Raw genomic sequence first — 27,131 nt, 5'->3', positions numbered from 1 at the left:
GCCTGAGGAAAACATCTATATCCAAATGTCTCAATTCATTTCAACTCTCTGCTAGAAAAGAGGACGAGACTACAAAGAGGGGACTCTCAGCCAAACAAGGGTGCTTACTCTTAACTTTATGAAGTGCTTCTTTTTTGGTGGAATTGTCTCTTATTCCTCTGTATCAAGAACGCTTAATCAAATTTGGTGGGAAATGCACTTCGGGGCCTTTTGGTAAGCAGTCCATCAACGTTGGAAGAGGAGGGAAGACCTTTGCATACTACTAAGGAAGATGGGGTGGGGTCAAATGAGTTAAGCTTTGCAGATGGATTTTGAGCATTTGCATACTCAGGGTAATTAAAAGGGAGAACCATTGACTCTACTCTCACCAGGAGATGACAAGAAACCACTCATCACAGTCACTACAGATCATATTGCGCTTCAATATATAAACAATGCATTCACCTCCACTTAGGTTTTCAGTTCTATTACAAAGGAGGGCAAGGCCACGTGACCCCCCCCTTCCCTGGGACCTGATCCTCAGGGTCCCGGTCTTGAATTAATTGGTTGAGGGGAAGCCATGCGCCCCCCCCCCCCCTCCCAGGCTGATTTTGACCTTGGGGACCCCATCCCCTGGGGCCTGGCCACTTCATGCTGGGTGCCGGGGAGCCCACCCAAAGTACCCAGTGTCCACTGGTGGGGACCGTGGGGGAAGCATCAATGCCCCTGTAGTTCCTGACGCCTCCCTGCCTCTAACGGGAGCCGGCATAGCTTCCGCACGCAGGGAGCAGCCAAACATGCTGCTATCTGTGTGGAACCAATTCTTTAATCTGTTTTCCTAAGTCGCTCTCAGCAAACAAGAGAAGTTTTTCTGCTCCTGCCGGTTGGGAGCATACTTACTGTTTACTCGTGCATGTCACCAGCGGTCATAGAAAGAGCAACCATCTATGTCCCGAGGGTGGTCACCTCGGGACATAGGAAGCTGGCAATCCACAGGGTCCTTAATGGCTCCGAAAACAAGGCAGCACGCCCCCCACCTTTCCTATTCTAGGGCACGCCCCGGGGAGGTGGTGGTCCCTGGAGCTGAAAATGGCCCGAAAGTGGGGAAGCCCCCTCCCCTTTCCACATACAGCCAAGCCCTGGAGAGGTGGTGGTCCCTGGGGCCATAAATGGCCTGGGAGGGTGGTCCCGGCTCCCTTCATTACTATTTTAATGGCCTTGTTTTGTGGAGATGGAGGTCCCTGGGGCTGTGAACAGACTACGGAGCGGGCCACGCACCCCCCTCTTCATATAGCGTTGGCTTGGCCCCGGCGAGGTGGTGGTCCCTGGGGTCCATATCGGCCATGGGGAGGGAGGGGCGCATGCGCTCCCCTCCCCATAATATATATAAAAATATTTCCCATGGCCTAGCCCATTTGGGGGCCCTAATACAAAGAAGCGCAGGATTACTGGGATTCACCACCATTTTTTTTTTTTTTTTAAACTTTTTGGGCCCAAGTGAGATCCCTAGCACTAGGCCTAGGGAGTCAGGGGATTTCTTCCATGCCCCTTCTCTCTTTTTTTTTTTACCTTTTTATTCAAAAATGGCTGCCAACTCTTCCTGGTTGAAGTGTTGGCAGCCAATCAGATATCTGGACAATAACGGTTGGATCCGCTGAAGTTCTGCACCTCTAGATATACAAATGTGTTTATCTTCTTTTATCTTCAAAACAACTGAACGGATTTACACCAAATCACAAAAGAGCTTTCCAGACCAAGGGCTACCTACCAATTCTGTCCAGCGATGCAAGCTGTAGTTGTTTCTAAAATCTCTATGGGAATTAACATGGGAAAAACATTTTTTGAACCCCCTCCCATTTTTCTCAGCCCTTGCCTGACAGATCACCCCAAAACTTTCTATGTGCAACTAGAATGACCGGAAAACTTTTTTTGGGAACATTTCGTGAAGATTCGTTAACCGGCGCCAAAGATCAAGGCAAATCAAAAAACCTAACTATTACTACCTACTGGCAATCGTCAGCAGGTAATATATATATATATCCTTCTGCGGCATGACGCGTTTCAGCTAGTATGCCTTCTACAAATGCCAGTAACTCTGGTGCTTACTGTGGTTTTATATATCTGTTTTTTTATTACCACCTTTCAGTCGCCGCTATCTAGCACGGCGAGTGCTGCAACTATCAAAGGCGGTCATTCGCTTACTGTGCACACCTCCCAAAAGGAATTGGTGCTCACTCAGAATTAGAGTTTAGAAAAATCAAAACTGACACTGGTTTTGTATGAGTGAAAACTGAGCCTAACCATAACCTTAGCTGAGTCAACTGTATCTTGCACCCAGCAATGCACTGCTTATGACCTCACATATTACATAACTCATGACATGGTCAGTGACATCACTGATGACATCTCAAATGACATAATCAAGTGACTGGGTGTTATTGTAAAGTTTATGAGTGTTAAATATATATATATACCAAGTCGTATTGGTGAATCACTGGGTGTATGAGTGCCTGTATGGATGAGTCAGTGTGTGTGTGATTGACTATAAGTGAGTGATTAGGTGTCTCAGTGAATGTATGGGTGAGTGATTGGTTGTGTAAATGTCTTTCAATTGGTGTCTAAGTGGTTGTATGGGCATGTGACTGCGTACGTGGGTGGCTGTATGTATGAGTGATTGGTTGTCTGGGTGTCTGTATGGGTGGGTGAGGGTGTGTGTGACTGCCTGGGTGGGTGAATGAGTGGGTGAATGAGTGGGTGAGTTAGTGGCTGTATGGGTTAGTGAATGCATGTGTGAAGGGCTGTATGGGTGAGTGAGTGGATGGGTCAGTGGTATATGGGTGAGTAACTGGGTAAATCAAAGGCAGTCTAGGTGGGTGATGGGGTATATGAATGACTGTATTGGTGGGTGTGTGAATGCGAGTGGCTGTATGGGTAAATGTGTGCTTTTGTCAGTGCTGATATAGGTGAGTGAGTGGCTGTGCAATTCACTTGATGGGTGAGTGAGTAATGTGTGAGTAGCTCTAGGGGTGACCGTGAGTTGCTGTATGGGTGTACGAGTGAATTTATTTATGTATTTAGTTATAAAGTTTTCTATAGCGCAAACTTGTAGGTGACGGTCAAGGGGGGAACCAAGGCCAATCTCCTCATTAGCTGTCAAGCAACTCCACCGGTCATCAGCCATGTTGCTCAGGTGTCAGCATTCAGGAAAAAACTGTTTTTAGTTTATTTGATTTGCGACGGTTATATAGCGCTATCTAGACCCGGAGGTATCAGAGCACTTACCGAGGGGAACGTTGCATTAGGAGGTACATCAAAATAATTATAAGGCGCTGGCTAGACCCGTAGGTATCAGAGCGCTATGACAGAGGAACATTGCGTTACAAATTGCATTAGATGCAATATCGTAATAATGTACAGTAAACAAACAACGAGGTTGAGAGGATTTATAGGAAGGGAGGGGAAGAAGGAGCCGTAGCAGGGAGACAAGGAAGAACTGTGTCCAATGTCCGGCTGGGTAGGTGACGGTCGAGGGGGAAACCAGGGCCAATCTCCTCATTAGTTGTCTAGCAACTCCATCAGGCATCAGCCATGTTGCTCAGGTCTCAACATTTGAGAAAAACTGTTTAGAATAGATGTATAGGCTACGAGGATAGAAGTAAAAGAAGAAGGTGGGGGGAGGGCATAGAAACAAGCCAGAGAGGGAGTTCAGTGATTAGAGGATAGACCATCCGGCTGGGACTCCCCGCTCAGGGAAACATCCCGGCTGAATGCCGTTGCTGCTGAAATCGACGTGTAGGCGGAGATGGCGGCGCTTGGTGTAGTCCAGCTCGATATCAGAGAAGGAACTGGGGACTGTCATAGTGGCTGCCGGGGAAACAAAGGCAGCGGAGGTCGCCATTTTAAAGTCAGGCACATCCGGACCATGTCTATGTATATCCTTGAGTAAGCGTAGATGAGGTGGACAGATCTCCACCATGATGAAGTCCTGCTCGTGAGAGACCACAGACTGCCAGGATACCAAGCTGGTGCCAAGAGGCGTGGGATGCAAAGAAACACCAGAAACCACCTGAAGAACCCCTGACTGGGTGTCAAAACATTGAACTCATCCTAAGAAGACATCGACACACTCTGTGGCAACTCCTAGTCTTGAAACTGGTTTTGTCACCAAAGGAAGACAGACAATAAAAATATGGCTATTCCCAAACTCAGCCAATGCCAGCAATCACATGTGGTAGCATCGCCACTCAATCCATCCCAAGACAACTCCAGGGTGCACAGCACCTCCCCAAGCAATCACTCCAAAAGAACTCGGCACACCCACCCAAGTGAAACACACCTGCGACAACTCTCAACCCACCCAAGCAAATGAGACATTTAGTGATCTACTTGATTGGGCAGTCCGAGAATTGTCACAGTAGTGCCCCACCCCAGTGGGCATGCAACTGCCCCCAGAGTGACAGCCCGGGGAAGCGCCATACAGCAGGCAGCTATCCCAAGACAGACGGAGAAGCGGCACTACCTAGAGATTGCTTGCATTAGATAGGTTTAGGAATATATATCAACACTCCAACTAAGTCAAAGAGGAGAACTATGCAACGTAAAACAACTCCCCAACGCACCTTAGCAAGTGAATCACCTGCTTCATGGCAACTCGCCACACCACCCATATATGGCAACTCACCCAAAGAAGAGAACCATTCACTGTACTGCAACTTTCCAACCCATCTAATAATGTAGAATTCCTCGCTTCCAGGTTATTCCACCTGGAGAAAAAAAACAGCAATACCACCTATACAGCAGATTTTTACTTAAATACTGCAACAGCCTAAGAAATCAAAAGATGAGAATCCTTCTCTTCACTGTAACATCACTAACTACAAGAAAATGACAATTCTACTCTAAATGGCAATTATCCAGCCCACTGGTTAAACACTCACTAATCAAACTAAAGGAGGGAATCATTCTCTACACAGAAACTCCCCAGCTCACCTAAGGATGATAATCTTTCTTTGCACAGAGATTCCCCGAATGGACAGACTCTTCCTGCACGTGGCAATTCCTCATCCATCTCACTAACTCAATCTGAACGTCAACTCCCCAATCGCCCTAAAAATAACCATTCTCTATACAGTGACTCTCTCAACTGACAAAAGAAGTCTATGCAGCAACTTGACAACACTGAGACAAGGGACCTACTCAGCAGGACGATTCCCTAAACACATGAAAACAAGTCTTCGAATAGCACCACCTCTAGGGATAGGTTGTGAACACCTTTCGTCCAGTACCTTTTTAACACTTCACCTCAACAAAAAAGGTGATCAATTGTCATTGATCAGTAGCTACAAAACAGGTCATATGACTAGGAGGCTACAGGGGTTCCCATTCTAGAGGAAACAAGCAGGTGTGAATGCCTTTGACTAGACAAAGCGTATTTATGGCTTCCTTGGCTCCTAACATGATCCAAATTAATTGAAGTATCATCGATTATGTCATGCACACATTTTTCTTACGCCTTTTCACTGTCACCTTACCACATGCGCCGTTCAATCCTTCATGAGCACTATGTGTGCACTTGTTTGATTAAGTCTGCATTAAGGATACATTGCTGTCTGAAAACTAATGTTTTCCTGCTATATGACCAATAGAGAACGTAATAATTAATCATGGTCTTGTTTCCTGCTTTGTTTCTTTTCTCGCAGTTTAGCTATCCTTGATTAATTGTCTTTCAAATATTACCTGTTGAGACATTGTTTCTTGGTACCATATTCACCTGAGTTTCAACTGGCTTTACAGGATGTCTCTTGTGATATTTTCTGGAACGTGGCAGTGGCAGAACAGAGGTCTCATTACTGGCCTGAGAGCTTAATGCTCGACCCCTACAGGGCGATCCTCGGCTTCTGAGAGGTGTTGAAGGGTGGGAGGTTGGATGTTGGTACTCATTGCGGCCTTCTCCGGAGGTTTAAGTTATAGCATGATAGGTGGCACGCCATCGATGCTGAAGCAATGCAATGATATTGGAGAGTTTTCTTGTTCAATGTCCGGCGGCAGACAGAGATTATAAACCTAATGAGGTCTGTCCTCGGGTACTTCGCTCAGCATTTCTGGCAGTATCTGAATTGAGTCCTTTCCATTATGTGTACATTATCTGGTGCGGAGGAATAGGCAGAGCCGTAGAAGGGTGGGGCCCAAACAGGGCGTCAACGTTCTTCTGGCAATTAACAACAGATCCCTGAGGGCCTGGTGAGAACGCCACATGGAGAGCAACCAGAGGTCGAAGAGACACTTCCAAACCAGACAGCGGAGAAAAAAACCAATGGAGATGATGCCCATGCACATTACCAGTAGAGTGGAGTCACTATATATTCCTCGTGACTCGAAATACTTCTTTGAAGAAAAACAACTTGCACAAGTCCGAACCCAACACTAGATGGTAGGAGTAAAGACAGCATATGTATCTACACCTACACATGCCACAAGTATATGTATATTTACTGGAAAAAAACAAAGGTAACAGGGATATTATCGTTACGTTCAGATTTTAAACACACAAAGAGATGCAAATTCACCAGTTATATTTACATTTAACTCAAGTAACTAAAAGTTGCGCCCTATGGCAACTATAACTCGTGGCCCACCATGCACAGTTTTCACATCAATAATTTACCAATAAATGTTGCGGTGGTATTATCAATGATGTCATACAAGATGTTATGAGTGATGTCATATTTGGGGTAATTAGCATAGAACAGACAACTCCCCCCACCATGAACCCAACGCAGCGTATGGCCTTTGGTCGTGTGCAAAGAGGTTGGCCACAAGGCCTGACTTGTTGCCAGGCCAGTGGCCAACCCCTTAAAGGCAGCCAACCCAGGAGGGGAGCACGCAACTCCCCCTCCCATGTCAATTTTAGCCCCAGGGACCCCATCCGCTGGTGCCCTGCCAATGACTAAAGGGGGATGGGGCAGCACAACACCTCTCCTTGGGCCTATTTCGGCCCTGGGGACTCTATCCCTGGGGCCCGACCAACACAGGCTGGGTGCTCTCCAAAATCAGCCCAGGAGGAGGGCCCACCCGAGTTCATTTTAAAGGCAGAACCCCGGGCGACGGGGTCCCCAAGGCTGAAATCAGCCTGGGGAGGGGTGCCAAGAGTGCACCCCCCCCCCAATTATATTTCTTATATTCCCCCTGAGGGCAGGCTCACCGGGCATGGGGGCATTAAAAAAAGCGTGGGAGACTGCACTTTTTTATTTATTTTTATTTTACATTTTGCAGCAAATTAGCAAATCCTCTGCAATTTTTTTTAATAAGTTTGGGGACCACAGGCCTTACAGGTTAGGGTATCCCCCGACCCCTTCTGTGATTTTTTTTGCGCCTTTCTGGGTCTTGGGTTCAATTCCAAGTCCCAAGATGTCTGCCACCATTTCCTGGTTGCAGTGGTCGCAGACAATCTGATCTCATCATAAGATCTGTCAGATTTGCAGAGGGTCCGCATCCATAGAGGTACATGAATCTTTTTTCATTATTAACTCAAACTACTGAACGGATTACCACAAAATTACAAAAAGCACTCTTTCTGGACCAAGATCTAGCTTCCTGCCAAATTTGGTGTAATTCTGTTCAGCGGTTCGGACTGTAGTTGTGTTAAAAATCCCTATGGGAAATTGCGTGAGTAAAACATGTTTTGCCTCCCCCCCACCCCTTCTTTGCCCCAGCTTGGCCACTCGTGGCAAAACTTTCCAAACAACAGCTGGAGTGAGTGGCAAACTATTTTTTGAAAATTTCATGAAGATTCATGAAACGGCACCAACGTTATTAGCAAAACAAAAAACTATTTTCCTATGGAAACTAGGTCTTAACTATAACTACCTACTGCCAACCACTAGTAGGATATGGATATATATATATTTTTTCTAAATAAGTTTTCTTTCAAGAATGATGTTGGCACTCCCGTGGATTTCACCAAAAATGTATCCAGGAAATGGAATAATCATCTACGTGTTTCGGCTGTTCAACGCAGCCTTGTTCACGATGATGAGCACCATCTTTACTCATTTTTTAGATGTTTACCTTTTAACACGGAAAACAAGGAAAGGAAAAATTTTGAACTGATACATACATCATGACACATTAAAATCAGCAATTACAAGGAAACGATGGACGGAGCGCTGAAATTTTTCAGACACTCTGATGTGAGCTAAAGAATTTGATGGATTGAACCAATATCTGTGACTGGAGCTGCGTGTCTGAAAAGTTTCAGCACTCCATCCATCATCTCCTTGCGTTTGCCTTTTTCGCCCTGAGTTGGCAGGGTATGCCCAGATGTTGGTCCCTTGCTCACTTTGCCACTGGATTCAAGCTAGCCTGGCTGATGAGGGCTGTTTGCCCGAAAACTGTCCCAGGATGATTGTTTCCGGTCCAGGGAAGACATGGCTCGGAAATTCGGGCTGGACTGTTCCCATGAGGCACAGGGTCAAGAATGATTTGCATATAGCTGTGTCTGAACTGGGGTGGCAAAGTGACTGGGGGCGAGTGTCTGAAAAATGTCAGCGCTTCGTCCATCATCTCCTTGTATTTACATTAAAATCAGCGCCATTTTGTAACATGCAAATATGTTCTTTATTCAGTACAGGGTGGCTTACTCCCTCAGGTTTCTGTACAGCTTCCTTTTCACTTCTTTTATCTCCTAATAAACATCTCATGAATAATGAATTTTTTTCATCTTCATGAATGTTTTACATTGGCTAAATAATTTTCTCAGAATCATTTCAATCGTAAAAACACCGGGAAAGCTCCCCATTAAAAAGCCTACCTCAGTTAAAAAAAGCGAACAATTAAAAGCATGTTGTTTTCTGGCTCTTATCTCTTGGCCAGTGCAATTTACAGTAGATTTCATAATAGTCTCATTATTTTCAAATGTTTTTAAAAACGAAACCATTATTAAATGCAATTTTCATAAAGTGCAAATTCTTTTAAAGGGCATTGTGCCAAAAACATTTACCCTCTGATTTTCCTTTTACAAAATGTATTTTTTTGCTGCTCTCTCTGAAGTGTGATTCTTACGGGGAACATTTTTCAATATAGACAAGTAACCAATTCATCAATGTTAAAACCATTTGGCTCCTTTATGTCCAATTCCAATATGAAGAACATTTCTAATTTCCGCAGCTCCTTTTCTGTATCCCCTCCTCTTACCCTCTAAGGTATTTGTGCAATACAGCTTTACCTCAGTGATGTGGGATTACTATGATGGTATTTCTCAAAATGCCAGCTATTGGACAGCTCCATTCATTCTTCACGATAGCTCTTATGTGCTGCAGAATTATTTTATGTGCTGGTGGTGTGGTACTTCCTACGTATAATTTTTCACAGGCGCACCTCAATATGTACACCACAAAACTTGATCTACATGTCAAAGTGCCCATTTTCTTGAATGCTGTTTTTAAAGTAGTAATGTTCTCACAATTTTTGCAGGCCTTACATTTTAAGCATTTTCTAAACTTTTCCCCCCAGTCTAGGCCATGTTGTTTTAGGGTTTCCTGCTGGAAATTAACTCCTAACCAGATAATCTCTATGAGATTTCGATTTTCTAAAGGGGCTCTGGGGTTGTCTGGTTGTTAACTGACTCAAAATCGGGTCCACCTTGACTAAATGCCAATGCTTGCACAAAATCTGGCGAACTTTCATATGCTCTACATTATACCTTGTAATAAATTGGTGTGTACTGTGTCTATTTCTTGTTTTCGATTGTTCCATTTTCTTTGCTGTTTTTAAAGGGTTAAACAGAGAATTCTCCCCGTTTACTCCTCTTGCTTTCCTTGAGGCTCTTTCTAATAGACTGTGGATAACCTCTCTGTAAAACGTGTGTCTTCATCTCTTGTTCTACTTTATCATATTCTTCCAGTGTACTACATGCTCTCCTTGCTCTAAAACTTTTTCCTAAAGGAATACTTTTGATTAGTGAGGTGGGATGTGAACTACTGGCATGGAGGATAGTACTACTAGCCATTGGATTTCTAAATATTGTAGTTTTCAATTTCTCATAAATAACCCAAACTCTAATGTCTAAGAATTCTATGCAAGTCTTACTTTTCTGTCCCACAAATTTAAAATTCGGATTAGTGTTTAATTCAGAGACTAAAAAAAAGATGTGCCTCCGTTTCTGTACCCTGCCACAGTACAAAAACATTGTCAATAAATCTCAGCCATGAAATAATCCCTGTCCAGTGTTCCATTGTTGGCCCACCGAGCACCTGCTCCTCCTGCCAGCCTTGATGTAAATTAGCATAACTGGGGGCAAAGCAGGTGCCCATGGCCGTCCTAGGTTCTTGTTGGAAGAATTCATCTTCAAATAAGAATATGTTGTAAGAAAGTGCCTTCTTTTTGCATGATTGCCCCCACTTTTTGCCAAACTGCTGATGTACTTTGACTGAGTGTGCCCTGGGTGCCTGCCAAACAGGCAGGCATGCTCTTTACCTAAAACTGCATTAAGACAAAACCCAATTGGCACTCTTTGGCCACAGGCCAGTCCCTTGTAAATAGTACCATAGGTACCAAGGGCACTGTGGCCAGGGAAGGCCTCTAAGGGCTGCAGCACTTATAGTATATATAGGCCCTTCATCTTTACACACACACACATACTGCCATTGCAGGCTGCATGTTTTGGTGGTGCAGAACAAAGTGAAGAGTCGACATGGCGCACACCCTGTGTCCAAACTTAAGCTGTTGTGCCGTCGCGTCCAGCAGCAAAGCCACTTTGTTACATCAATCAACTTCAAATCCAGTAAACCATTGTATTCATAGTAATCATGTTTATTCCACATTCATTTTGCATTCACAATGGAGGTAGTGTGATTCACAATACGTATTTATGTATTTAAAACAAAGAAACAAAGAAAACGAAAAAATGTCTTTGTTTCTTTGTCCAAGTCAGCACACACACGGCATGAGGTAATTTGCATGCATGATACTTTTGAACAGAACACCATTTGTTTTAAATACGGCCTAGAGATGTCACAGTATATTAGTTGGTCGCAACATGAGTTTTGCAGACGGAGTCTAACAATTAGATGGGAGACATATGCATATATATTTTGCTTATGGTTGAATGTTATGGAGTTTACTGATGGACTTTTCATATTGTAGCTACCCCTTTTGAAGGGCGAGCCGCCCAAAATGCATTGGGTAAAGAGGCGCATTGCTACCCGGGATTAAAAGTGGATTTTAACATGCCGTAGGATAAGACCTGGATATACATTTCTGCTGCATTTAAGTTGTGAATCACACTACCTCCATTGTGAATGCAAGATGAATGTGGCATAAACATGATTACTATGAATAACATGGTTTACTGGATTTGAAGTGGATTGATGTTATAAAGTGGCTGTGCGGCTGGACGAGACGGCTCAAGTTTGGATACTTCTTCTCCGTGCACTTGGGACATAGCACGAGTCAAGCCTTGCACGCCAAACATTTTGCCTTGGAGCAGTCTTACTAATACAGTTTAACTTGGAAGAGAATGGGTGTGCATTCCAGCACATTGTTTGACAAATCCCTGTGTGCCATGCCTACAACCCACTGTCCTGGCATAGGTCCGCCACCCCTCTAGCTGGGTGCACTATACCAGTGGTGAGGGTACAGGTGCATGAGCCTTTTACCGCTACAGTGTCTAAGCCAATTCTCATACATTGTAAGTGCAGTAATGCCATTAAGAGTATATGGTGCTGGGAGTTTGTCATTACGAACTCCACAGCACCATAATGGCTTTACTGAAAACTGGGTAGTTTGGTATCAAACTTCTCAGCACATTAAACCAACACTGATGCCAGTGCAAGATGTAATGTAAAATGCACTCAAAGGGCATTTTTAGAGATGTCCCCTAAAAAACACCATATCTAGTGTCCGGGCTGCCACCACCAGACATGTTTCTGGACCCCTGCGTCGAGAGCCTGCTGCTCTCGGGGGTATGGACCAATGCACATCCTGGGATGAGGTGCCAAGCCTCCTCCCCCAGGATGGGCAGGGCCATCGAAGGGAAAGCGTCAAAGGCTTGCCGCCTCTATGAGCAACCCCAGCCATTTGCTGCTTCCAGCAACTGCCCCCCGACCCCCACTTTGGGTGGGAGAATCGGTAGGAAAACCAAGTGAGGAAGGGAGGTGTGCCCACCTTTGCCAACGGAGATTAAGCACAACTCTCAGTCGCCACCATCTTGCAGATCCTGCAAGTTATCATGGCAGGACAATCATATTCGTTTTAGTGTTCAGAAATAAATATTCTTATTAATGATTTCCCTACATTTCTGCAGTTCTAAAAAAACAAAAGGGCCACAAAAGCCAGTTCTTCAACTATACTTCAATAATGATTGGAAATACTGCATTAGTGCCCGGTGCAGATCACAATTCCTATAAAAACCCACACTCACTTGGTATTGCCACACTCAGTACATTCAGGGCAACATTTCTAATGTTAGGATTACGGTATCTGAGTGTGTGATACTTGCGATAAATTATTAAACGTTTTTTCTGAAAGAATGTACATATCTGGCATAACACCAATAAATATCCCTGCCTATTGCCAACATATTTGGTTGGGTGTAATTAAAAGAGTCGCAAGCTTGTAGACAGACTAGTAACCCCAGCAATGATGTGTGCAAAGAGCTAGGCACTGAAAGGGTTAAAGCACACTCTCCCTGAAGAGGGTTTAGCATCTTTTTGCAGCATTTTTAGTGTCTTTTTGTGGCTTTTCCATGTTTTCAAAGTGAAGTATCTTCACTCTTAAGAAACCAGTACACACAAGCAGCAGTACGCTTCACGGGGTACATTTCACCTGTGGGCCCAGCTGACTATTCCATGGTTTATCTACATCTTACCAAACTCAAGTAAACCACCATTGTATAATTAAGGATACATACTACTTTACCGTGCAATATAAACTAAATAAAAAACAAACACTTGTATTGATAAACAGGAATACACTGAGATATGCGAGAAAGACAGGTAAATGAATATCATTTAAAATAAAGTCCATTGACTTTTTTCTATTACATGGCAAATCATCTTTATTTCCAGTTATTTGTGCTACCTTCTTTCTCGGTCTCAATTTCTCTCTCCACTCCTTCAGTTCCTGGCTATGCTCATCATCCAGCTCCTTGAGCTTCTGGGTTTCGTGTTCAATCAGCAGGTGGCATTTTTCATTCTGAAACCAAGACAGTTATTAGGTGGAAGCAAGTTATGTTTTATACGAACATGTATGCACTCTTGGAATACTTCTACAGTTTACATGTTGTGTGTCTGATTTATTCTATGCACTAAACATGTTCCAATGCAGTGCAATTTAGAGGCAAATTTAAAGGCTTGCTAAATGGACAAGATTCATTTGCAATACAAATTTGGAAAGCTTTGCTTAAGAGGCACTTTTGTGACAACTGTGCACTCTGACTCTGAACCTAACTGCACTGTTCGCACAGTTCAGCGCTGCAATGCTCATCCTTTAGATCAATCCTTGTGCAGCCTTCCCAGCAGAGAATGGAGGGACCTGCAGAACTCCAAACAACGAAAAGCTCTTGTAACTTGAAAGGAGGTCAGCTACTGGTCGCACTAAAGGCATAAACGGTGCAGTCTGACTGGTCGAAAATGGGTAGTATGCTGTACGTTTAGGTTCATTGAGCTCGTGCTACCACCTGAGAAACCAATGAAATGACTAAGTGTCAAACAGAGATATTGGCTCCTTGTTTTGTTTTAAGGCTTGGGGTCGGATTTATATCTTGGCGATATGGATACCCTGTCGCAAAGGTGACAGAGTATCTATACCGTCAAGACGGTTATCCGCCCACCTGATTTAAATGAGGGCAGACCTTTGGTTTAATCACAGCAGAGACTATGCCGTCTCAGCAGTGCTTAAGCCCCTCTCATATTCCGATTGAGTAAGGACTATCAAGAGGATGACCTCTAATTCTACCCAACTAATTTACATGGACGGACGTAGAGGTCAGGTTTTACTGCCAGTCACTGCCAGAAAAAACCCTGGTGGTAAGGGACAGTGAAAACGACAAAATGCTCCCCTAGTCATGGGAGAAGTCTCCTATGGCGAGGGGAGCATTGTCTCTTATTTTCAAAACGAAAAACAGGCTTCGAGATTTTAGTTTTGAAAATGAAAAAGAAAGTTTGCCATAGGGCGCCGTCATGCTTGACTAAGCTACATGTCAAACTGCAATAATCGTTGACAGGAAACACTGACAGTGGTTCCTGGTAATATTTTAAGAAATTGGAGGGCATTTCATAATTTGGTGGGTGGGGAGCAGTCAGATAACGGAGTAAATTACTCCGTCACCCTGACAGCCAAACCTCTGTCTGCCAAATTATAAATTGGCCCCTTAATCATAGGTAGGCAGAGAACCTAGCTACGAAGTGAGAAATATTAAGTCTGCCAATCACCATAACAATTAAACAACAAAAGTCTTATCATAAGTACAGGGAGGGAGACCAAAGCACAGGTTCAATTAACCAGCAGAACAAACACTGCAATAATATCCATGCACACTGGCAGGGCCAGTGATCCGCTATGTCCCATGTTTTCCAATTGTGCGTGAACAGCGGGTTTATGTCTCTCCTTTATATTGCCTATGTGACCTTATCTAGTAACCAGGAAGCTCAAAACAATACACTCTGTGATCAGGGACCATTTTAATGGCAAGTGCTCAATCTACGGAGGCTACCAGACACTTGGATCCTTCCTGCCAATTTAAAATCAAAAACAGAAATCGCAGCGAACACCTATTTTGGCTGCTAGAAGAACACGCTCCTGCTAAGAAACCATTAGTGAAATACACCAGCATCACTGATCTATTTAATGATGATTTTAGCAACTGAAATGCTTCAGTTCAGCTGGATTGGTAATGTAATGTCTCAAGCGTGGTTTGGCAACATTCTTCCCTTGCTTTAAAAATGTACTTGCCTTCACACCATTATTCCCTTACTTTACAAATGTGCTAATCGGGGTAAGAACAAACCAGCTTGGTCCTTACAAAGGAACATTAGACTCCCAAACACAAAACAGACAGTTTAAAACAAGCGGTAGAAGAGTTTCCATTGATGAATGTTATTTAAGTCAAGGTTTTAGTATCCCAGAGCTTGGTTAATGAACCAATATCATATATAAATAAATATTTGCTCTCCAATAGAATACCATGTCTGTACAAGTTATAAAGTAGAGGTGAAAGAGATCCAGGAAGGAAATCCTACAAAATAGTAGAGTAAAGTCTGCAAGAAGGTGGGTGGCAAAATAACCTTTATTGCATTAGGTGGTGGCCATGGGATCAAGCTCTCTACAGACAATAACATTCTCTGTTTAAATTTACCAAAATATTTGGAGATTCTAAAAATCTTTGCTAGAAGTCAGTTGGTGTAGCCATGACATATGAACATCTTTAATAGTGTTGTCCATGGCTTCCAGGTATACTGGAACACCAGTTTATAGTTGATTAAATAAATTACAGGAGGGGGTGTGGCTAGCAGCCAACGAAAATGGCTGCAGCCTAAGGGAGCTCCGTACTCTGTGACCTTTCCCCAGTAAATCCTGAAATTTATCGGTGTAGAAGCGGACCCTGATTGAACAGCGCAGCTCCTGAGTGCGCCGGGCACGGCTGTGGCTGGTTTTCCGCTCCGGGCAAGAGTCAGAATCAGAGCGGGGCCGTAGGACGAAGCCACGGTCCAGACACAATCACGGAACCAGGGCCTTGCGTGAAAAGGATGCCGACGGCGAAGGAGGCTGACCCGACCGGAAGACCAGCATAAACCAAGACGACCCGAGTGGCGCAGAGATTGAGACCAAGCTACACCTCCCAGCGCGCAGGCAGCATCGCACAGCCGCCAAGCTCACCAGGCGGGTCTGAGGCGATATCGACAGCCAAAACAGCTTACGCGGGGATACGGCGCTAACACACGCATTGCCCCTGACGCAGCTATAACAATAAAGTCAGCAGTGGTGCCCGGGGAGGAGATGGACGACCGGGGTGCGGTCCGGGAGCAGGCACCTGGTCAACCTACAGAGACAACATCTTTGGCCCCTGGGGGTGCAGAGAGGCAGCGAAGAGGTTGCTGTGTGCCTGAGTGAGGCACATCCACGCCCGGACGGAAACGGCCTAAATCATCAACTGGACAATCCTTCAAGACGTGCTCTTTTCACCCCCGCGGGCACATTCTGCTCACTGAACTTCCACCTAACGGTCATGTGGGATGGCGCAGGCCAGGGAGCCCAAATAACTGGCTTTTCTGAACTGCACCTAATCCTGGCTGGCAACTAAGGTAAAAAGGCGCTGCTTGCGACAAACTATGGGTGAAAAAAGATGGCTTACTTCAGCATTAGCCCAGAAAGTCGGGGCAACAACGCAAGAGCGGGCACACTTTGCGTCGAGCCACCGGCTACCTGAAAAGTCCCAGATAACTGCACAGAGCGCTGGGCGACCCCGAAGAGGTGGTGTACGGTCTGGAGGGGACGCAAGTGGATAGCAGAATAACCAAAAGGCAGCGCGTGGTCACTGATGACGCAGGCAGGCAGCGGCGACTACTGCCTCCCCCCCCCCCCCCCCCGGTACTTGACCACGATAACACCCCAAACTGGACACAATGGGTGGCCGGGGAAAGCGCACATTACCCAGTACTAAACTTGAAAAATATGCATATCACGAAACCAGACAGATGCACCCTGCGGAGGTGAAACGCAGACTGAAAAATCCTGAAAAGGTCACCCTAAAGGCTGTAATGGCTGCTCTACATCAGGTGTAAACCTCCATAGGTTTGATATCCACAGATATAACACTATTGCGTGCCGATGTCTCCAAAATGGGTACAAGAATTACAGAGGTAGAAAATACCACGGCAACTCTTTGCACGGACACGGCGACGTTGCAGCGACAGGGGCGAAAATTGGAACTGGCACGAGAAGGAACAACGTGTGCCTGGTAGGGGTACCGGAGTGTGTGAGGGGCTGGCCCTAGATTTATTGGTAGAAGACCTTATCAAAAATCACCTGCAACCACGTGGACAGTCCAGTTTCTTCTCTGTGGAGAGGGCACACTGCATACCTAAGGAAAGACCTGGTTCTTTGAGACGCCAAATGAGGCCCACGACTGGCTGGAGGGAGGGCGCCCTGCCAGGGGACCCAGACGACAGGGGCTGAAACAAAAGCACCGACCCACAACGTTGGCACAACTGCACACGAAGGAAATGGAATGGTCGTGTGGATCACAGCAGAACCCGGACTAAAACTCAGACTGAGGTCAAATTTAACGCACCTTGGGCCAGACATGGAAGGTACTGAATGCCTTACACGAAGTCCACAAAGACAGCAAAACTTTACTTTGCAAGTTTAACCGCTATAAACAGCAAGCTGAAGAGCAAAATCGCAGAGACCACAAGACACCTCCCCCCTTACGCAAGTACAAAGTTATGGGGAACAAGCACTCTGCTAAATTGGGGTGGCGGGTAGTTCTAAATCTGCAGTGCAGGGAGGGGGGATGGGGGTAGGGCACAGTTTAACGGGTTTGTTGTGGTACAGAAATATGATGAAATAATGGGAGACTCACAGGCGGACAACACAACATACATCTTACAAGCCACTCCTCACGCCTACATAGACAATGCTAACTGAGACACAAACAGACGCTCAGACTGACGGTTCGTACTCACAGCCATCGACCACTCAGACGTCATACCGTTTCTTTGCAATATTGTCCTGGAATGTGAATGGTTCAGGCGACAAAATAAAAAGGGGACTGGTTCTCCAGTACATCAAACATAAGGGCCCAGCAGTTGCGCTGCTCCAAGAATGTTACTTGATGGGGTTGGCTTGCAGGCCCTAGATAGATGGGGCTATAAGTTAAAAAAGTTTACCTCTGGATCCAGGGGAGTGGGAATTCTAGTAAACAAACGTTTCCCACCGATACGGACTGGGTCATGGACGGATGATCAGGGAAGATTTAAAGTGATATCATGCCAATGGGAAGGGCGATCCTATAACCTGGTATCAGTTAATATCCCGACATCCCTGCATCAGACAGCTTTCCCATCCCTGGGTACATTTTTGTTATCACTGCCACAGGGCGAACTGATAATGGGGGGCGATTTCAACGCAACGATGGATGACACAATAGCTAGACAACCCCCTAGAGATCCCAGGGGTGTAAACTTTAACTTGGCGAAATTTATTGACGCAATAGGTCTTATAGATGTCTGGCGAGCCAGGCACCCGCTTGAGAGACAGTATACTTTCCACTCCGGGGTCCACAATAGTCTTTCCAGACTTGAATATATATTAACACTGGCAACAGGACTGATGGAGATTGGGGAGGTTTTGCACTTCGCCAGGGGCATCTCTAACCATTCCCCGGTACTCATCACATACACATCCCGATCCCTGGGACGGAGAAGTATTTTTCTCCTCTACCCCGGATATCTAAAACACCACAAGATTAGTAAAGGTCTAATTAAAATGACAGAGCATTATTTTGCTGAGAATCAAAATTCGGTCCCATCCCCGACGACATTGTGGGAGGCATATAAGACGGTATTGAGGGGTCAGGCCATTTCCTTAGTTACAGGACACAAACAGGCTCAAAGACAGCAGATTGAGGATTTGGAGCAAGGGGTGTCCAGAGCAGAGACCATCCATGACACAGACAATAGTGAGAACAATGCACACAGAGTAAAATTAGCTTAACAGGAATACAGGGCCTATGCATGGGAATTGTCAAAAGCGAAACTCACCAGCACGCTACATACTGCCGACAAACAAGGGGACAGGGCAGGTAAGCTCCTGGTCTAGCTTGACAAAAGGGAAAGGGCTAGCAGGTGGGTGGCACAAATCCGGTTGGACAGCGTGACGATAACTACAGACCCCCCGCAAATAGTAGAGGCCTTAGCAGCCCACTATGAAAAGGTATATACGCCCACAGCCGAGAACAGAATAGAGGACAACCTGGCTTTTCTTAGAGACATACAGATGCCTACACTGGCCCCTGAACTGGTGCAGGCTTTGGAGGCGGAATTGACTCCGGAAGAGCTTGAACTAGCAATTAGCGTGTTGCATACGGGAAAAGCGCTGGGACCTAATGGTATCCTGGTGGAATTCTACAAGAAGGCAGCAGATAAACACATTCCCACACCTACTTAATGTGTACAACGATAGCCTGGATACGGGGGTGCTCCCCAAGGATCAACACCTTGCAACAATAGTAGCAATACATAAGCCAGGCAAGCCAGAACATGAATGCATGTCTTAAAGGCCGATCTCCCTATTCAACGCAGAAGCAAAAATACTAGCAAAAGCCCTGATACTGCAGCCTTATCTCACGACACTGATTTACCCGGACCAATCTGGGTTCGTGCTGAACCGCCACACAGCACTTAATTTAAGACGACTGCATAGTGTCATCGCGCGCAAATTGACTATCGAGGAAGACAGTCATTCTGTCCCTAGATGCACGTATGGCATTTGATCTCGTAGAATGGCCATTCCTTTTTGCAGTCCTCCACCACCTGGGGTTTGGTCCAAAATCATGCGCTTGGATACAATTATTGTACACAAAAGCCCTGGCGCAGGTTGTTGTAAACAGTCGTATTTCGTCAGACTTCCCGCTAGGCAGAGGGACACGACAGGGCTGTACCCTATCACCGCTCCTATTTGCGTTGGTACTGGAGCGAATGGCAGCATGGATACGGCAAGATCCAGTAATCCATGGGCTATGAGGGGCCATGGGCTGGGAAGACCGCATTTCGCTATATGCGGATGATGTACTATTATACCTGGCATCCCCGGCACGCTCAATCAATTGCTTATTGATTGAGTCCAGGCCCGTCCGCGCCTGGACCGCGCCCAGCGCCAGAACCCATGGCCCCCGCCGAAGCCAAGCTGCCCGACTGAGATACGACTCCGCCGCCCTCAACGCACTCAATACCGGACGACCACCCGCCTGCTACCAGGCCACCCCGAAGCGCACCCATGGACCCTTAACCTGCCAAGCCTGCAAATTCACCTGCACCCCACCCACCAAACACAGCAACGACAACAACAACCACCTCAAGTGCATCCTGCTCAACACCGTCCACAAACACGCCGTCGAACTCTGGGAACTGTTTGACACAACAGCTCCAGACGTCGCCTTCCTCACGGAAACCTGGATGAATGCCTCCTCGGCCTCCGACATCGCCATAGCCATCCCGGATGGCTACAAAATCACCCGGAGGACCGCGTCAACAAAACCGGAGGAGGATGAGTCGCCATCATCTACAGGAACACCATCAGCGTCACGACCAATGCCGAAGACACACTCACCGCCGCCGAACACCTACACTTCCAGATCCACACCGACCCCCAGACCACCCTCAGAGGAACCCTCATCTACCGACCCCCGGGCCCACGAACACAATTCAGCGAGACCATCGCCGACTTCATCAGCCCGCAAACCCTAACCTCTCCAGAGTACATCCTCCTAGGGGACCTGAACTTGCACCTGGAGAAAAACAACGACAGCAACACCACCACCCTGCTCGCCAACCTCGGACTCAAGCAACTGGTGGACACGCCCACTCGCCGGCCACACACTCGACCCCATCTTTTCCGCCAGCAACCACGTCTCCTTCAGCCACTCCTCCGGACTACACTGGACCGACCACAGCTGCATCCACTTCACCTTCAAAAAGACCACCTCCCACCACCAGACACCACAGATCCCCCGCAGATGCTGGAGCAAAGTCACCACAGACCAACTGACCGCATCGCTGAGCCAGAACCCACCGGCCGACACCCCCGACACCAACGACGCAGCACACAACCTTGCACAGTGGATCACCAACTGCGCCGATGACCTCGCCCCTCTGAAGAAACCCCCAGGCAAGACTAGCAACAGAAAAACCGCATGGTTCACAGACGCCCTCAAAATCGCAAAGAAATCGTGCAGAACCCTCGAAAAAGCCTGGCGCCACAAGCGGACACAAGAAAACATGACAGCCCTCAAGAACGCCACCCACGAATACCACCAGATGATCCGCACCACCAAAGGACATCAATCAAAGAGCGGCTGGACAACGACGCCCACAACAGCAAGGAACTCTTCAGCATCGTCAAAGAGCTCTCCAAAGCCAGCGCCAGCAACGATGACATCTCACCGTCACAAGACCTCTGCAACTCCCTCGCCACATTCTTCCACCGCAAGATCACAGAAATACACGACAGCTTCGGACCCCAGACCCCGCCCCCAACCACCAAACCAACTACCCCCACCTCCAGCCTCAACGCATGAACCCCCATCAGCGCCTAAGACATCACCCGCGTCATGAACAGCATCCACTCCGGCTCCCCCTCCGACCCATGCCCTCATCATATCTTCCACAAAGCCGACACCATCATCGCACCCCACCTCCGGAACGTCATTAACAACTCCCACAAGTCAGCCACATTCCCTGAAAGCTGGAAACATGCAGAAATCAACGCCCTACTGAAGAAACCAACAGCGGACCCCAAAGACCTCAATAACTTCTGCCCCATCTCTCTCCTCCCCTTCCCGGCTAAAGTCATCGAGAAGACCGTCAACAAACAGCTGAGAGCATTCCTTGAAGAAAACAACTCGCTCGACCCATCCCAGTCCGGATTCCGAGCCAACCACAGCACCGAGACCGCCCTCATCGCAGCCACCGATGACATCAGGACCCTGATGGATAACGGAGAGAAAGCCGCCCTCTCATCCTCCTCGACCTCTCGGCAGCCTTTGACACCGTCTGCCACCGAACCCTAATAACCCGCCTCTACAACACTGGCATCCAAGGAAAGGCCCTAGACTGGATCACATCGTTCCTCTCCGACAGAACCCAGAGAGTCCACCTCCCACCCTTCCGCTCCGAGGCCTCAAAGATCATCTGCGGCATACCCTACCCTCTTCAACATGTACATGAGCCCCCTCGCCGCCATCGCACGCAAACACAACATCAACATCATCTCTTACGCCAACGACACCCAACTGATACTCTCCCTCACCAAAGACCCCCTCACCGCCAAAGCCAACTTCCAGGACGGAATGAAAGATGTCGCAGAATGGATGAAGCTCAGCCATCTGAAGCTCAACTCGGACAAGATGGAAGTCCTCATCCTCGGACAATCCCCATCCGCCTGGGACGATTCCTGGTGGCCCACGGCACTGGGCACCACACCGATACCCACGGACCATGCACACAACCTGGGATTCATCCTGGACTCCTCCCTCACGATGACCAAGCAAGTCAACGCAGTCTCGTCATCATGTTTCAACACCCTGCGCATGCTCCGAAAGATCTTCCGGTGGATCCCCACCGAAACCAGAAATACGGTCACCCAGGCCCTCGTCACCAGTCGACTGAACTACGGAAACGCCCTGTACGCAGGAACCACAGCCAAACTTCAGAAACGCCTTCAACGCATACAGAACGCCTCCGCACGACTCATCCTCGACATCCCTCGCCACAGCCACATATCTGTCCACCTGAGAAACCTGCACTGGCTCCCCGTCAGCAAGAGGATCACGTTCAGGCTGCTCACCCATGCACACAAAGCGCTCCACGACACGGGCCCCGAATACCTCAACAACCGCCTGTCGTTCTACACTCCCACCCGCCAGCTCCGCTCCACCAGCCTCGCCCTCGCCACCGTCCCTCGGATTTGCAGAACCACCACCGGAGGAAGATCGTTCTCCTACCTGGCAGCCAAGACATGGAACCCCCTCCCCGCACACCTACGACTGACCCAGGACCATCTCACCTTCAGGAAACACCTCAAGACCTGGCTATTCAAGCAGTAGCGGCATCCCCCCCCCCCCCCCCTCGAGACCCTCACAGGTGAGTAGCGAGCTTTACAAATTGATTGATTGATATTAGATATATGTGCGGGTCTCTGGATAGACTATAAATTGGACAAAGTCGCTTCTCTATGTACTTCACGGCCCACCGCCGCGGCTCCCACGCGACTGCGAAATTCAGATAGAGGATTCATATATATATATATATATATATATATATATATATATATATATATATAAATAAAACACACAACCCCGCGCAGTTTCATGCAGAAAACCTTATACAGCCCCTGGCACGATGTAACACATTGGCAGTCGCTACCACTCACGCTACTGGGAAGAGCAGCCCTTTTCAAGATGATGGCGCTCCCCAGATTCCTGTATGCCTTGCAAAACACTCTGTTCCCAGTCTCCCCCACGTACTTTGCGGTGATACACACCGAAGTAAATAATCTCCTATGGGATGGAAAATCGGCCCGTATCGCCATGCCTAAGCTTGTAAGGGGATGGTATGACTGCGGCATTGCCCTCCCTAACATAAAGATATATTACTGGGCGTCACAGCTCTCGGTTTTAAATCAATGGCTACATGCTCCCCAAGATGACCCAACCTACTACATGGATAGGCATCTCCTGGAAGTGGAGGGGCTAATGGGAGCATTATATAACAAATCCAAAAAAAACAGTTTTCACTGGTCCAACGGCACATACCATCAGAGTCTGGTTTGAGGCACAGCGGGAGCAGGGCTGGGACATGGTAATAACGCAGGCCACGCCACTGTGGGTCACCAAGCGGCAAGGTAAAGTACGCAACACTAAAGGATTTCAACAATGGGATTTAATATCAATCTCAAAGGTGGGAGACGTGGAAAAAAGGTGAGGTAGTCCCATTTGCACAGCTGCAGGCCACTTATGAACTAGCACAAACAGAAGCCTTCCGTTACATACAGATTAGGCACGCACTTATGGGAGCAATATCGCCGGGCACTCAGCTCCCTGAGTCATCACCACTGGAGGATAGACTCCGGACGGATGATCTGCATAAAAAAGGTATAACCCAAACTTACCGAAAAATAATAAATAACCAACCGGACCCAATGACGGCCCTTAAAGAAAAATGGGAAACTGAGCTGGGTGAGTTAGACGAGGCAGATTGGCAGGAGGCTCTTTCATCCCCAAAAGAAGTAGCGATATCTTCCAAATGTAAACTGATACAGTTGAAAATTCTACACTGCGCCTATTACACATGAACACTTTTACACAAAATAGGTAGGGCGGACACACTGGATTGCGTGAGACTCTGTGGTTCATCAGGCTCATTCTTTCATACGACTTGGCAATGCCCAGAAATCACATCTTACCGGGCGGCAATAATGCTGACATTATTGCAGGTCACGGGTGTTGAGGTTCTGCCGGAACCAAAGAGGTGTCTGCTCAACATTTGGGAGCCTACAGATCACAACCACATGACCCAGAACTTGGTGACACTGGGTATGATACTAGCAAAGAATAATATAGCTCAGCAGGGGAGTATGGGGGGGGGGTGGAGGCACCACAGGCGGCGAACTATCATCAATGGTGTTGTGACATGGACAATGTAGTGATAATAGAGAAATCGGTATACATTCACAGGGGTTGTCCCAAAAAATGGACTCGGATATGGGGCGGCTTGAATGCCTTTCGTGGTAATATCTGTGATGGCCGCCAGAGGAATCATTATCAGATGTCAGTGAATAAGGGACCAAAAAGAAGAAACTGTGAGAAGTGATGTAACTCTCCGTCATGGATGTGTATAAAATACAAAACACATTTAGAGTGAGACATGTCAAATATGCAATGTATGTATAATAAGATGTCATACCATATCTGCACCACGGGATATTGCTGTACTGTCCCAATTAATGTTAATTACAAAAATGCTAATGAAAATGTTACATTTTTTTTACAGAGGCAATCCTCTTGAGGACTATGCTATTTCGAAGATTTAGCACACTCACCAAAGAAACCAAAGTGCAAAAACCTGTCAGTAAGCATCGTAGCATCCTTAGCATATCAAGAAATTACTTGGCAAGTAAATGGATGTAAATTAAAAGTCTACTCACTGTTTGATAAGACTTTTGCACCTCTAGTAGGACAACCCTTGTTAGCTGATAGCTGCGATCATTTTGTTGAACTACACAAGGTTTTTTTTAATGAATTAAGAATTTATATGTCCAAAATGCCAAGGAAGAAGCAGCAAAATGTACGAGTGGGATGTCATGGGAAAATTTGGTACGACCATACATGTAAAATGGCCAAGAGGAAGCTCTTGAATGCTATTAAAAACAAATCCCAAGATGATGTTAGACTCGCCAGGGATGAGTATAAGCGTGTCCAAAAAGTTTCGAAAAAAACATGGGAAGAGTCAATTTGGGCGGACATGTTGACTGCTGCAAAACAGAATGATAATGTTGGCTTTTGGAGGTTGGTTGCAAACGGGGGGCATGCTGGAAGACCTGTGAAGGACACGTTTATTGATGAAATGACATGGGTGACACATTTTACCAACTTGTATAAACAATATGATAGTGGTGATGAGGAGCTCCCATGTTCACTTCCATTACCTGTATGCCTTGATTTTACCTTGGAAGAAACAAATAGGGCAATTAACGAATTAAAACATAACAAAGCTCCCGGCCCAGATAAAATACCGGGTGACCTCTATAAACATGAATCTGAAGTCTGGGCCCCCTATATTAACCGTTTGTTTAATGCTCTGTCTGTAAGTTGCAAATTTCCTGATAGTTGGCGTGCAGCAGAAGTGGTCCCGATTTTCAAAAAGGGGAAAAGATCTGTCCCCTCGAATTATAGACCTATTAGTTTAATGGACATTCTGCAAAAACTCTATGCCAAACATTTGCTATTTAGGATAAATGATTGGTTGGAGGAGTCAGCCATACTTTCCAAATTTCAGGCAGGCTTTAGGTCTAAGACCAGCACCATAGACCAGATCTTTAGATTTTGCTGTCTGTATTGGAAGTACGTTCTTATTAGGAAAGGTCATTTGTACGTAGCCTTTATTGACCTGAGAGCGGCATTCGACCTTGTTCCTCGCAACTTGCTTTGGAGATCTTTAAACAAAGCTGGCCTGCCAGGAAGCCTCTTGGTCCACATTATAGAGCTACATGCTAGAAATCATGCAAACATCAGATGGGGTCCGAATGGCGAACTGACGCGTGACATCCCGATTAAGCGTGGTGTCCGACAGGGAGGCGTCCTGGCCCCCACCCTGTTTTCTATTTTTGTCAACGATGTTCCTGATTATCTTAATGCTTGTAGCAATGATTCACCTCAGCTCAATGGAGAGAGAGAGTGCCTGCGTTGCTCTTCGCGGATGATACCATCTTAATATCCCAAACCAAGAAGGGCCTCCAGGCACTCTTAAACTCCTTTAGTAGCTACTGTGTGACCAAAGGGCTAGAAATAAACATTGATAAAACCAAATGTATGGCTTTGAATCCTAGTAGGCCGGACAGAGGGAACCTGACTCTGAATGGGGAAACCCTAGGTATCGTGGAGAACTTCACCTATTTGGGGGTAGTACTTGATTCTAAGTTAACATGGAAGGCCCAAATCGAGAAAAGCAAGGTGTCATACGCTCATAATGCTAAACCAATAATCTGTAGATTGAATGCTAGTACAAGTAAAAGTGTAACACCTGTACTTGAACTTTTTAAATTTAAAATTCAATCTGCCGCCCTATATGGGGCTGAGATATGGGGACCTTGGGCCCGGGAGAGCTTTCAAGGCCTGGACAATAAATTTATGAGAACAATTGTAAGGGTCCCAACTAGCACACCATTGCTTCCCCTTCAGCTCGATTTGAATTTCAAACGAACCGACCATCTAACTACTATAAGACCGTTAATGTTCTGGATAAGGATTTGGTCCACGCCAGAATTGATAGACTATAGGAACGGTCTCCGAGAAGTAATGAACTTAGACTCCTTCAATTCCCTTCGGTGGTTCGGGCATATTAAAAAATGGCTCGTCAATTTGGGCTTGCATTCGTTCTGGGAGAACCCAGAAAACCTACCTTCCTTTGCTAAACCCATGGTAAAAAGAGCCTACTGGTGCTTTATGAATAACAGGCATGCCCACGAAAGCAGAATTGGCACTTTAACCCAAAACTTTTTATCCTTCAAAAGTGAACCTTGTTTTGAATCCTTTTTGGACGAAATAGAGCCCCCTGTTGCCAAGACTCTCTTTTTGAAATTTAGGTATGGGAATCTCATGCTGAATTCCAATATAGAGCGTTGGTCAAAGAATAAACCGGATTCTCTGAAAAGCATAACTG

General features: G+C 46.4%; 1 protein-coding gene across 2 annotated transcripts in view; it reads right to left on the bottom strand.

Moving 5' to 3' along the window:
* The window catches only part of SLK (STE20 like kinase), a 357,857-nt gene that overhangs the window by 15,848 nt on the left and 314,878 nt on the right, over positions 1-27,131 (bottom strand). For both annotated transcript variants that reach the window (XM_078643720.1, XM_078643721.1), the window contains one exon: positions 13,057-13,170. In XM_078643720.1, coding sequence (XP_078499846.1) covers positions 13,057-13,170 — 114 coding nt within the window. The remainder of the gene's footprint in view (positions 1-13,056; positions 13,171-27,131) is intronic.

Source organism: Lissotriton helveticus, chromosome 5_1 (genome assembly GCF_964261635.1).
Source record: "Lissotriton helveticus chromosome 5_1, aLisHel1.1, whole genome shotgun sequence".
NCBI lineage: Eukaryota > Metazoa > Chordata > Amphibia > Caudata > Salamandridae > Lissotriton > Lissotriton helveticus.
This window is presented reverse-complemented; position numbering and strand designations above follow the sequence as displayed.